Source organism: Fusarium tjaetaba (assembly GCF_013396195.1).
Source record: "Fusarium tjaetaba strain NRRL 66243 chromosome Unknown NRRL66243_c0000275, whole genome shotgun sequence".
Classification (NCBI taxonomy): Eukaryota; Fungi; Ascomycota; class Sordariomycetes; order Hypocreales; family Nectriaceae; genus Fusarium; species Fusarium tjaetaba.
Window position 1 is genome coordinate 19,228 of NW_023501471.1, and position 13,883 is coordinate 33,110.

The 13,883-nt window shown below is 48.9% G+C and overlaps 3 protein-coding genes across 3 annotated transcripts; 1 reads left to right on the forward strand and 2 right to left on the reverse strand.

Moving 5' to 3' along the window:
- Nucleotides 1-1,959: 1,959 nt before the first annotated feature.
- On the forward strand, nucleotides 1,960-5,604 carry FTJAE_11215 (uncharacterized protein; the record flags this gene model as incomplete). Its single annotated transcript, XM_037344135.1, has 2 exons — nucleotides 1,960-3,754; nucleotides 3,809-5,604. 2 exons carry the CDS (start codon nucleotides 1,960-1,962, stop codon nucleotides 5,602-5,604), a joined length of 3,591 nt encoding a protein of 1,196 aa, XP_037201734.1.
- A 177-nt stretch (nucleotides 5,605-5,781) lies between these two features.
- FTJAE_11216 (coiled-coil domain protein) lies at nucleotides 5,782-6,705 on the reverse strand (the record flags this gene model as incomplete). The annotated part of the gene is made up of 5 exons (XM_037344136.1): nucleotides 5,782-5,928; nucleotides 5,980-6,233; nucleotides 6,289-6,392; nucleotides 6,525-6,564; nucleotides 6,633-6,705. The coding sequence occupies 5 exons, from the start codon at nucleotides 6,703-6,705 to the stop codon at nucleotides 5,782-5,784; spliced, it is 618 nt and encodes a 205-aa protein (XP_037201735.1).
- A 2,859-nt stretch (nucleotides 6,706-9,564) lies between these two features.
- On the reverse strand, nucleotides 9,565-9,964 carry FTJAE_11217 (uncharacterized protein; the record flags this gene model as incomplete). Its single annotated transcript, XM_037344137.1, has 2 exons — nucleotides 9,565-9,629; nucleotides 9,688-9,964. 2 exons carry the CDS (start codon nucleotides 9,962-9,964, stop codon nucleotides 9,565-9,567), a joined length of 342 nt encoding a protein of 113 aa, XP_037201736.1.
- Between the last annotated feature and the right edge of the window lie 3,919 nt (nucleotides 9,965-13,883).

The window sequence follows — 13,883 nt, forward strand, 5'->3', positions numbered from 1 at the left end:
GATAGAATAGAGCATAGATCTAGCTGCATATAGACAGCGTAAAGAATGAATTCAGTTTACAATCTTAGACGATATTGGTGACTTGACTTTGTTGTTTCTATGTAATATCATATAAAATTATACCATTAATGTGTTTCTTGAAGAGTGATCGTGCAGTGTTGCAGGTGGGAGATCCATGGAAATGTTCACCACCGACAGGTCAAAGCATATCTGCCTGCACCAATGAGTTGACTCCACATAGAGAAGGTACTTGAGGTATATCCACGACGAACAAATCAAGAAGTTGGACAGATCTAAGAGCTGTTGACTAGATGTGTAAAGTGCCGGGCTGTTAACAAGCTGAGTGTGAGGGGGGTGGCCTTGAGCCGTCAACTCCGAAACCTCAACATCAGGCACCATCACGGCCAACGACGAAATCAGTAACCTCCGACAATGAAAAAAGAAGCCTAGAGGTATCACTGAAGCCTGAAATATGATTCCCAGGCTCTCTCATGCATATGATGGGTACTGAGGAAGAGAGAGACTGTACACAGCCTGGCAATATCCACATGAGGATGTCACCAGGCGTCTACATGGATGCAGAATCTCGCACGCTATCATCTTATGTCTACAAGAGATGATGAAGTATGTATACTCCCGAAATTCATGGCATGTGCTTAGGCATCGGTAAGTGGGAGATGGTCAACTGTGTGCGAGTTTACTGAGGAGGGTCACTAACGTAAGTCAAAGCCGGAGTGACTGCTTCAACCAAAGAAAGATCGTAGTCTAGAACGATATAGAGCAAAATTATTTTATCTAGGTGTAGGTGACCATCTTTGGGACCCTCTGGATTGTCGTTGTGTAGGTCAATGTTGGCGCCAATAACACCTTCACCAACGCATGTGTCTAGTGCAAAGTCGGCAGTTTGTGAAGTGGGCTGGCCTTCATGAACCTTGATAACATTCGAATTTGAGTGCGTAATGATGGCTGTCTCGGAGACTGAAGCCTACGTTTGCGTAGTACGTAGGTATTCAGGTGTCTTCTCCTCACTCGTACAAGTCTCGAAGGTCACTTGTGATGGTACAGCATTGTGGGTCAAAGTATGAGATTCATTTCAAGACTTTGGAGGAGTGGCCGCTATCTCGTATCTTCATATGCAAGCTTTATCTAAATCTTGTGAAACGAAATGATAAGAATTATTATCTGTATCATGCAAGTTGCTGTATGTTCAAGACATCAATGCATGCCCAACCAACGAGATACTATGTCGTATGTCTGGGCATGTCAAACAAGACTGACCATCAACTTATCAACATGAGGGGCTCTAGACCTCATGTCATGGCGTAAGCCACGTGGTGAGATGGAAACGTCAAAGACTGGATCGGATAGATAAAGCTGGTGATACTCGTAGATTAGTATGTGAGTGAAGTAGCAAGGGTTGATAGGCAGCCGCATTCTTTCAATGGAGATCACATGATTAGATCTCATCTCGGGGCGGATTATCAGAGTCCGATAGACAACTAACCAATAGGGGACTTGCTGATCCTTCAGGCAGCAGCATTTCCGATTATGAGACCCTTGGAGAATGACCGCAAATAGGCCGCGCCGCAAGATCCGCTTTGTGTAGGCAACGAAATAAACAGCATCTTTCGTCTCAACAAAATGAATTGATTTGGTTCTGGTCTGGTTTACAGTTTCTTCCAAGATATTGTTTTCCCTTCTCACTCACTGAGTACATGTGACTCTTTTTGAAGTTACTTACTTATTTACTGGCCAAGACCGCCGCCAATGGCTGAGCCTCACTAATTACACCAACTCCAAGACCTGTACCAAGAGCCACGAGCTCCGCCCCGCTTCAGATCGCCATCAAGCATCACAATCAAGACATCACTTTCAGACTTGGCGACTCTTATCATCATAAACAGGCTTTACTTCCCATTCTAGGACTCATATTCAGCATATTCACTGCAGTTCCCTACAATGGAGTCGTTTTTACCGCTGGGAGGCTTTCAGCTGCCCTTTCAGAAACGCCTCAGCAGACTCTACAACGACACTAAGAAGTCAACCGACTTTGTCAAAGAACCAATTCAAAATGAGGAAGATCCAGAAATCAAGGCCCTACATCGAAAACTCCGCATCCAGAAAGATAGGCTCGTGAGTTGGGGGCTCGAGTGGTCTGATCCCACTCAGTCTGTTGAGATCGATGAGTCTCTATCAAAAGCTGGGTTGAGCGAGGTCGTTGGAAGTATCATGTCCACCATCAAGGACATCTTAGCAGAAGCTGAACCTCTTTGGCTAAGCTCAAAGCGCATGATTTCAGCACCTGCTACGTCAAAAGATACGAAGCCGCCGTTGGTTCAATGGGATAAGAACCATTTTGAGGATTTGGTTAATGACCTCACTGCTTCCATTGACACACTCTACGACCTGTCGCGGACACGCGCAGCGGCTGGTGGATTTGCAAGACGATCATCGAAAACACCATTCAAATCTATGTCATCAGCCGAGGAGTACAGACCATTCGAGTCAAGCCGCATGCAAACGCCTCAGCAAATTAACCCTCAGACTCTAACGCATCTACGACCTAAGCAAGGTGATGAGTCTTCTGCTCCCCGAGAAGTGGTGTTCATGAGCAAGACAGCTTATTCAGAACTCACACATGGAACGACTCGTCAACCGTGGGCACCGCTGCTCCTGGAATATGCAACCTTTGACTCGATTTATGCCGTGACGGGCATCATGCCTCCCATGGCTCGCTTCGAGAAGCTATCCGCCGGTCTGCAGCAAGATTCTCAGCGATCGCCTGGTACATGGACTGGACTACCTCGGCTTCTCGGATACTTCGAAGACCTGGAGAACTCAAGACTCGGGCTTGTCTATCGATTTCCTCCCTCATTCAATGCCGTCTCATTCGAGCGTCTCACCAAGAATCCTTCTTATAACCTCCCGACTTTGAACGATCTCCTCTCAGTTCCAGGATCAGAGCCTAAGCTTGAAGCTAAGTTCAGACTTGCTCATAATCTCATGAATACTGTTTTCGACCTACATGCTCGCGGCATCACCCATGGCAACATTGCCCCGACCACAGTCTCATTCTGCGATGCAGTCACCTCACAACCGGGTGCGACTAATGGCGAAGTGGACATTCGACGTCCTCTACTTTCTTCCTTCGATCTCTTTCCCGAAGATACCCCCTCAGCATCACCAATTCTGTCCCGCCATCCGCTTGACCCACGCAATCTCCAATCTTCACATCTTGTCAGCAATCCTGACCAGAGAGTTCTCGATCTGTATTCCTTAGCCACTCTGTTACTATCAGTTGGCTTGTGGAAGACACTTGAGGATATTGTCCCCGAGGCATCCACTTCTATCCCTGAGTCAGCCCTGGAAGAGCTCGCTGTTCGATGCGGCAGCTTGTACATGAAGGCAGTTCAGGTTTGTTGGACAGCTGTCGATGACGAGCTTGCTGGGCGATCTTCTGGAGAATCTCTGCTGTCGTCGGTTCAGGTACGATGTAGTCGCTTCTTGGAAGCCTGCTGTATCTTAGATGGCGTCAGTGGGCTAGAGGAGAGGCTCGATCAAGAGCTCAACCCGTCCGAGACACAAGCGCCTGCCGTCGATACAGCCCTAATAAAGACGAACAAGGACGTAAAGGATGTCAAAGACTTCAAGTCATCACTAAAAGCTGCAAGCGAGAAGCCAATGGCAGCATCAGCGCCTAACTTGGGAACAGAAACTAGTGCTCCCAAGTATGAGGCTATCGCTGACCAGGATGGTATGTCGCATTGTTCTCATTCATATGCTTACCCCAATACTGACTTATTCTCAGATGCCCTTGACAAGCAGTCAGAGACAAAGATGCGTTTATATCCTCATGTGCCGCTAGCACCAGAAGTCGTGGAGAAGTGGAACAAGATCCTCATGCCCCAGATCAACCACGCTCTTCGTCACTTTTACCGCAAGCACCCCGAATCGGTCGAGATCTCTCTGGAGTCAGTAGGCCCAAGCCCTCAGAAGACTCAGCCTACTGTCCTTGTTGTGTGTACATCTGTTGGAAAAGTCCGAGCTATCCTTAAGAAGAGGCTAGGTGATCTCTTCGATGGAAGCAATGGCTTCGGGCTCAAGGTTTGCCGTGGACATGTTCTACGATCTCGCCGACAGCCAAACTCCGTCCTGAGATCCATGGCTCGAAGGAGCGCTAAGGGCGCTGGATTGGAATCTGACGATGTTGAGGCCATCAACCCAGAGTATCAAGAGCGTCCAGGCAATGGCGCCAGTATTGGAGCATGGATTGGTGATCGACATCTACCCCCCGTCAGCCTCGGAGGCCTCGTCATGGTTGACGACAAGCCTTACGGAATGACAGTCCACCACATGCTCGATGATCCAGACCGGGACTTTGGGCCTAGTGATACTCTTCGGTGCAGTGCCCTGCCTGATATGGACTGGTACGCGCAATCTGGTGACGACAGCACTGTCGATGATGAGTTTGGCTATGAGCTGTCCGATACTGAATCAGAAGCCTACTCGGATTCTGATATCACCAGTGATTATGAAGACGATGAGGATGAGGATGAAGATGAGGAGTATAATGAGCCTGGAGACATCCCTGGCATTGAACCGGGCTGTGGTGATGGCTACATCGTCACACAGCCGGCTCTCGATGATGTTGAAGAAGGGTTCTACCCTGACCCAGAGACTCAAGACGAGGACCACCTTGACACATACAGTGTTGGGGAGGTGTATGCTTCAAGTGGTATCCGCAGGAAGCAGGCCCTTGGGCTCGTGCATGAGGTTGACTGGGCTCTCTTCGAATTCGCTCACGATAGACTGCCTGATGACAACACCATTCCTCGCATAGATGGCAAGTCGCTCGCACAAAAGTCTGAGGGAAAGCAGACAGCTGGATCGCCTATGTTGCGACCAACCATTGTCGCCCCTTCAGACTCCTTGCCAAACATGGAGGTGCAGTGCATGGCCCGGACAAGCGGCTTGCAGACTGGCAAGATCCTCCCGGCTCTGACAAGCGTTAAGATCTACGGTCGCGTTTCACCAAGCCATGCATACCAAGTCACAAGCGCCGATGCACCAGAAGAGGGGTCTCAGAACAAGAATGTCCCTCTCGGTATCCCTGGTGACAGCGGTGCTTGGATCGTGAGCCGTGACGAGGGTCAGCTTTGCGGACATGTCCTAGCCTGGAGTCAACGTAAGCGTGTTGCGTACATCTGCCCCATGGACGTCCTCCTTTGGGATATCGCAGAGACGTTGGAAGCTCATGAAGTAAAGCTTCCAGGAGGACAGGCCGTGGCTACTTTCAACAGGTCAGAGACTCGCAGCGTCTCTAAGAAGCAAGAGGTATCTAATCTCGAGTTTCATGACGACGATGATCTATCGGACTTGGTTGAAGAGGAGGAAGATCTACCACCCCAACTAGTCACGTCCCCAGATCCAGTTATAGACACACCCAGTATGAGGAAATCACCCGTCTCCAACTGCAGCGGCGTCAGCGACCGGAGCTCCTCAAGCCCCATTCGCCTGGATACATCAAGTGATCTAAGTGGCATCTCGAATCGATTTGAAGAAATGAGTATGAGTGGTAGTTTTGGGATAGGAGTTAGCGGTTGACAACGACAGTAGTCGTATGTTCTTTTTTTCCATGTTTGGCAAGGAAAGTTTGTCTAAAAAATACCCTGTTAGCGTTGGAATATGACGAGAATGAAGACAAGTAGTCCAAAATTGGATATCCATAGTTGCATAAAATAGCAAGAATATCATGCTGCTCTGATATTGTCTCTCTCCCTTTTACATAAAGTCGTCCTCCCAGTTCTCATCGCGGTCCTGGTTACTCGAAGCAGCCATGTTATCCTCCGTGAAGATATCATCGTAGGCATGGTCCTTCTGCCACTTCTTCTCCTTCCACTCCTGAGCCTGTCGAGCCTCCTCCTTCTTCTACAACAACATTAACAAATCTCGCTTCAATGTCCACGGGGGTTTGCTTACCCTGGCCTGGAAAGCTGCCTGGTCACGTTGTCGCAGCTCCTTGAGACGATCATCTCTCTCCTGCTTAAAGTCTGGCTTCTTCTCAACCTTTGTCTTGTTGAGGCGGTTGACGATGGGGTTCTCGCGCTGGGGGACCAGGATGCGCTTCACTTTGCGGGGGTCCTTGAAGCCGACTTGGCCGACCTCCATGCTGCCGTCTTTCTTGAGGTTGGACCATGGTGTGTAGATGACTGTGACGTTGTCTTTCTTGTTGCCTGGGGTGGGATGTCAGATATGCCGTGAGAGGAGATTAGAATGGAGGATAGGTACCCTCAATGGAATTGGCCTTTGTCAACTGGGCGAGGTCCATGACGAGATCTTCAGGGAGAGCGTCCCATGCCTGGCCTTCCTGCATACGTAGGTAGATATGCGCACTGGAGAGTTTATCCGCGTGGAACTACAAACCCAGCATTGTCAGTTTTGCTCTGTTCTCATTGAGCTGTTGCTGGTTATCTCACCCTATATGTTACTTAGCACAAGCCTACTCATTTAATAGAGAGTCCTACCAGATATCCTCTTCCCAGCCGAACTTGATCAGGTCCTCATCTAGCATCAAGTCTCAGCCGGTGGGGAACAGCACAGCGCATTATGATTGTCAGTGGGCATAAGCATACTCTCGAACTTGTCCTTGCCGACATAGATGAACCCTGGAGGATCGACCACGTTGGAGGTGAAGTAATAGACCATCTTGGAGTCTCGAGACGAAATAAAGGGAGTGGAACAAAAGAAATGGAATAGAGAGGCTGAATAAGGCACCGTTAGTGATCTTGTGGAGAGCTGTGTGTTCTGATGAGGGGATCTTGGAGAAATTTCCGTTTGGTGGGGGTACTTGTGTGCTAACAGAAAAGAATATGGTTGCTCGCTAAAACCCCCTAAAACAAGAGGTGATCAGCCCTGCAGGATAACACCAGGGTACCTCTAATTACTGCCAAAGTGGGATCCAGAGTTTGGTTCACGTGACATCGCGACGATATCGTGAAAGGCCTTTTCACATCATTTCCCTTACACACTGTAACCAACACTCCTCCTCTCTTTCACCTGCCATTCGCTTTCTACAGTCATCATCCAAAATACCAAGTTATTATGCAGGCCTTGTCAAATTTGAACAGCTGCTAATACAAAACAAGTGCTGGTCAAGGTAGTCTCACGGCTCAGATCACGGCTAACAAACTGATCATCTGAATCATGATTTACTCTCTCCGGCAGGCATAAAGCCTTTGACCAGGAACTGGAATGAGATTCCTGACGATCTCCCAATACCATGGATTGTGTCGGGCCGGTGCAGCCCCCATGCCCATGGGTAAGAAGAATTAAAGTGACGATATCCACTTATCCCTTTCTCGTAAACAGCCCAACGACCAGGCCATGTCATTATGACTCGTCAAAGCCCACGGCTATCGTAATGCGGTGCCGCTGTCACTTATTTCCCCCTGTTGCTCTCCTAGTTGGCTAAATCAGGCGAGCTGGTCCGGTTTGGCTCATCCCGCAGAGCCCCAAAACAAGGGCCCCGTTTCCAACGTCACGCGGTATTGCAATATCGGTATGTGAGGGAGGCGTGAGGAGCTTGTCTATGCAGCTGAGAACCACTTTGTCTTGATCAGCTACAGATTCTAAGATCTTGTCAAAGATCTCCCTTCATCCTAATCGGTGTCTTCTCAGTCGCCAGTCACTGTTTTTTTGTGTAACACAGCGATAGCTAGGTACGGAGACAAAAGCAACGCTGTTAGTTCGAAACCGCCTGTCTCAGCCTCTTATTTCCTCGAGGTGTCCACTGTCTTATTGGCTGGTTCCAAGATCCATCGTCTCTGTTGTGCCGTCACACCGGTTGAGCGATATTCGGCAGGCATGGATGATCTTGTGCTGTGATTTCTGTCCCTTGAACTCAGATTGGTTCTGTCTCACCACGAATCTTGCTGGATATTGGTCATTTATTTTGCTTTTTCTTCTCTCATATGATCGACGCTGTTATGCTCCGCTCCACCTCTGGATCAGACCCCCAATATTGGAACGGGGTCCCTAGATTTAGTCCGATCTCGTATCTCGGACTCGAGGAATGATGTAAGAGTAAACTTGATAAAGTGTCTTGTGAGTTGACAGTCACTTTAGCCACCGGGAGTCGCCGAGACATTCCGGGTATCGTCATGATTGAACACTAGTATACTGCACAAATGGCCAGATACTTGCATGGCATTCTTACGAAGAATCCAATCTGGGCTCAACAACGACGCACTAGGACAAAAGTGCAGGCGGATAGACCAATGACTGGCATATGGACAGGGGCTTCGGGCATATATCCATCCACAAGGCTGCCAAGCCAAGACCGGAGAGCTAACCCTAGCACATAATGAGCAAGATAAATGAGGTTGTACTCTCTTGGAGTTTCCTCTCTGGGCCTCAAGGTGTCAAATATCAGTGGCTGGCAGTCGAAACATGCATAGACGGTGAACAAGTAGAACGAGGTCCAAGCTCTCTACGACCTTGGCAAACTTGTCAGGCTTGAGCTGCAGCGGATGTCTCACCTTATCACACCTGGGGACTGACAGCATGTTCCTCTCCCGGGCCTCAAGTGTGGCCCTTTTGGCGGGAATACGGGTAGATGCAGGCTTCTTCCGCATCGAGTCATTTTATACCGAATCCTGTCAAGATCAGTGACGTTGCTAGTTGGCGTACGGGGTAGTCTTTGCAGCAGGGCAATGTAAAGTCAGTGCCTACCATATTTACAACGTGAATGTTGGCGCGGTCAGACATCTCATCCGTAGTGTCTTCCTCGATGCCGAAACATAAGAAGTCAAGCTGATAACGTTTTCCGTTTGGCCTTGGCTTCGGGGTCTTGGTTGGCCCCGAGGATCAACTCCGAGCTCTGGGGATTGGTGTTTCGATCTCAGCCACTTTCCATCAGCTAGCATTAGCGTTCGACCATGCCCTGTGGCGTCGTGACCGTTGCTTTTTTGGAATGCGTCCCCTAAAGACTAGAGTAGCGTAGTGTAGTGTAGGTAGCTTGAACTTTTGGTGTGGAGAAGGGCCCCCCTTTAGTCAAAACTTCTGAACAACATCATTCATTCCGTTCCGCGAATGGGACAATATCGCGGAACTTTGGTAAATCTTCAAAGGCTAGATCATGCACGCTCATCTGCAGTCCAGAGCTCTTGAGCCGTCGAGGTTCCATCGACCTTCTAAGCGAGACGTAGTGTATCGCAGCGGGCAGGGTCCGAGCTACTGTATTATGATTTTTGAAATTTCCGCGGCGGTCGCAGACACACAATACTAATGAGCCAGTTCCGCTGGCCCTATAGTTAAGACCAAGATATATATAATACATGTGAAATATCCCCGACTAACCACCGTGGATGTCGCGCCGCAGTTCCTCAAATCCTTGTCGTAACCTGGCATGCAGACTCATGCTCAATCCTCGACACCACTAACAGACTTCTGATTAATTCTGCCTGACAGCATCTGCAAGACGCCTATCAGCAGTCTTACAATCCTAGTTGTTGTGTCTGTCGTTATGCTTTGAATGTTTCTGTCTTGATATTCCCGAGGTTGGTATTATGATTGATGGATATAGACCCCAGCGGACTGGAGAGCCCGGATGATGCTGCGCTCAGCAGAACCTTGACAAGATAAAGTTAGCTGAATTAGATTGCTTTTCTTTGATATGGGACGACTCACCGGCACTTACAGCAGGCACCGCTTCGTTGACGACTGTAACACGGCTGCTTTTGACGTGCGCTTGAAAATCATAACCGTCTGGGTTGTCGTAGGCAACCTTGTAAACGTCGACTCTGATCTTATAAGCGCCTTCAGCTAGAATGGCAAGATCTGTGTACGGGAAATGGATTGTTGTTCTCGAGGCGCCAGCTGTGGTTACATCGACGCCGTTCACCGAAGTGGTACCTGACAAGCCTCCCTCGACAATATTCCCTTCTCTCGTAAGTAGAAAGACCATGGCGAAGAAATAGTGGCCAGTCACGGCCCCTCTGAAGTTTAGTTCTGCAACAAGAGATGGATGCAAGGTGGTCGAGACCTGGGCCCGAGCAGGAGGTTGAACAACAATACTAAAGGCTGTCATATTGTTTTTGGTTGCAAAGTATTGAATGATTTGCTTGATGTAATCTCATACATGGCACTAAGATGCCGCTCTCAAAACTGACCCAAAAGAGGTTTTATAGCATATCTGGTTAACACAGTGTCGAAGATGGCTATCAAATATCCCTATCCGAGATGTTCATCGGATGTTTCAATCCCAAAGATAGCCCAACAACCTGCCTGTCAGAGAAATCTTCTGCGTCAGGTATGGTGAAGTGAATGTGATGATGGAGTGAGGTCACGATAAAATCTTCTGCGTCAGGTATGGTGAAGTGAATGTGATGATGGAGTGAGGTCACGATACTTGGATGGCGAACAGAGTAACACAGCTCCTTTCTGTCGACTGTCGTTTTATGATCATATATGACGGGAGAGAGGCCGACTGGCAGGATATTGTCCGGCAGATGAAATTACAGGCTTGTATCGGGAGATGCCGTCAGATCAATACTTGATTCTCTCGGGGGATGTTTGAGGCAAGGCAAGGTATAAAGAGCAAGGAGGGTTGGCTGATGGGATGTGATGGATGTGATATTGAAGGAAGGCAACAACAGGCGAGGCAAAAGAAATGAGGCAATAACCAGCCAGCCACAGACAGGCAGGTGTGATTGTGACTCGGGAATAGGTATCGATCAAGGTGTGCAGTACAATAAAATGTCTGAGGCCGGCAGTTGTCGATAACTAAAGTACATGCAGGCAGATTGTCACTGACGGAGAAGACTCGATGCCCGATCCCTGCACTTGACCTCACCTCATCTCACGATCCCTGCGGGCATATCATATCTAAGTGCAAGCAAGGTGCAGGGTCTGAGGGTGCTAGGACTGCATGGATTAGCGTGGCATGAAATGGCGGCGTCAAGCACAAACAAGGAATCTTCCATTTGCGTTTGTTACCTAGCTAGCTCCAACGGCGCCTCCAAGTCCAAACAACGTCAGCCCGATGTGTCGGGTTTACGGCCAGGCCCGGCCAAGCCAAGCCGACAACCGAACAAGAGAAGATGCAGGGTATGTATCGCTGGCGTAGAATCTGGCGGCAAACGGTACTAGACTTGGCATGTTTATGCGGGCGAGCTACGTCGTAGTTCCAGGGCTGTGACGAAACTGCAAGCTTGGAGCCTCGACAAGACTTGAACTCTATAGCCGTGGCTGAGGGCCGATCTCGTCAACTGGATCCGAGACTGTGGGATGGACAAGACCCGGTTCTGATCAGTAATCATCGATCGTTTATTTCTTTTTCCACTTCCTTTTTCTCCTCCAGTATCGCTCTTGGCGTGATTCAGAGTGGGTCGAGATCCTAGACATGCACCTGATGCTTTGGTACCTACATAACATCAGGGCACTTCATCTAGGGTCCAGTCCAGAGTTTCAAGCCACGTGCCCTAGTTCCCACAGGACAAGGAAACTAGGAAAAGGCTGAAACATGTTTGGCTCGATGCCGAGAAGAGTCCTCGACTCTACACATCGGAGACTTGCGGTTGATGGCTGTGACGTCTGCCCATATCTTGATACCGTGACAGATGCCGGCTACATCTCATGCCGATGTTACAAAAAGCAACGATACCCTCAGCTGAGCTTCAAGCGTACATTATCTGCGTTAACCGCTGTCTTGAACTGCACATTCATGTATGTACTCGGACCAAAAAAACAAGGTGAAGAGAAGAGAGAAGCAAAGGTCACGCTACCTCCAGCGGCTGAACCGCGAGGCTTCACTTACAGTGAACGAGCGGCCGACCGGACCTGCACTTCGGCCCAGCGGTAGGTTACTTTACCAAGCCCCAAAAAGGGCATCTACAGCAGTCTTGAACGCTCCCCAACCTCAAAGATGAAGATGATGACACTGCATAAATGCATTTCGGGGTCTGGCTCAGGGGCAAACATTGAGCTATGACCAGGATCTACAGCACCGGCAGTGCTATCCGGGAATAACTACAGGGGAACCCTCAGTAGAAGTTTTAGAAGGCTTAGTGATCTGGTCAGCTGCTAGCGTAAAAGTTTGTCCGCGGGGAATTTCCATGGTTGGTGAGACAACGATCTTCAGCAAGGGACGCAGAGCAGGGGACACCCCTGACACTTCTTTTTTTTCTTCAGGGCCTTGGTTCTGTCATGTCCCCACTGACACATTTCATGTTTGCTCCGTCATCAAGTCTACCATTGCGGCTCCGGTGTTGCAATGCAATTCTTTGGGCCAGCCCAGGCAGACGAGATGTGTACTCAGCAAGATCTGGACGACTAGCCGCTTAGCATAACCAAGACAAGCCACCAAATCACGCCACTTCGATGTGATGTTAGTGCCCTGCAGCCTAGAGAGCTAGTTAGCTTGCTGAAGGCCTTGACGTTGATGAGACACACCAACACACGACATTTGTTTGGCCCAATGTTAGACGCTGACTTAGTTGCGCAAGACACGGTATTCCTTGCGAGGATATGCCCTCAACCGCCCCGGATTTGACTCGCCCCAGGTCTCTCTGCCTCTGCCTCTGAGCGCCCGTGCGGAGGTGATTTTTACTGGGTCAGGCTGGACAGGAATGCACTGCAAAAGAAATACCACCAGTAGCGCTTCGTGCTATACCCAAAACTGGCTTGTTTGCTCACGACTAAGTGGACAGGCATAGATGAGGCGGACAGAACTGGATGATACTGCCATATCTTCGAAAAGTGAAGCGTGCATGACTAACTATCGTGCCCATCAGCCCTGTTCAAACTGTTGGTTTGTCTTGACCGGTTGGTGTACCTGGTACCTAGTTGAAGAAATGGCTCGAGCCTAAAGGTCCAAGCGAGCAATGACACAGATTCACCGGATAATCCACGAATCGCAATCTGTATACAAGGTAGGCATGGTATAGGACTTTGTCGGTACGATAAAAGATGCATTGGGTATTGTCGAGTGCTTTTGGTGTTGTTGAAATGGGGCTCGTTGCTTGATATTCGACAAGGGTCTTGAGTTAGCCCGTGATGTGGGTTACGTTAGTGTGGACTAATCTGAGCTGATTTGCATCCGGAGCATAAATTTACTGGAGACTCGATCAAGGGTTCATTACCTATTTAGTCCGTTTGGTGTTAGCAGCCTTTCACAATCACCAAGTTTGGTGATATGTTGGTCGTTCTCGATTTCATTCTCAGGTCTATACTATAGCCATCCTGGGCTATAGTATCATGTCCGACAGCTCTTTGAACTACGTAGTCCTCTCTCTGTCTCCGCTTTGAGGCATTATACTATGTACGCGTACACTAGTCTTTGGATATAATGAGTCAAGGAACCGCCCGGGGAACCGGAGTGGCATATTCTTCCTTCAATAGTGATAGTGCTGCTGCAAACTCGTGCATCGTAAGATATTACTAAGGTGATTTGCAAGGAGTATATGCATAATCCCGCACCTGTAGCATTGACGTTTTCTGTCTGGTCATTGTTCTAGATAGAATTTGCGGGTCATCTTCTGTCACAAGTGCACACAGTACCTCCACAGCAGCCAATCTACTAACTAATGCTTATGGAGTTGTGAACCCTGGCTCGCTTGGACTCTGTGACAGCTCGGATCTTATGATCTCTTGATCATCGTTATCCGACCATTGCAACCTTTCGGATGTACGTCCTAACGCGGGTTGTCACTGTAAATCCCGTCCTGTCAATGTTTTGAAAGTCTCCATGTTGTTCAGCGTTGCATCGCGTGGATAATGCATTCGAAGGGAGCTATCGGTATTGGTAAGGTAATAATGGAATGAGCCGATTGCTTCTTGCCTTACGTACCTACCTAGGTAGTCCCTGCCCGCGAAACCTCCTCCGC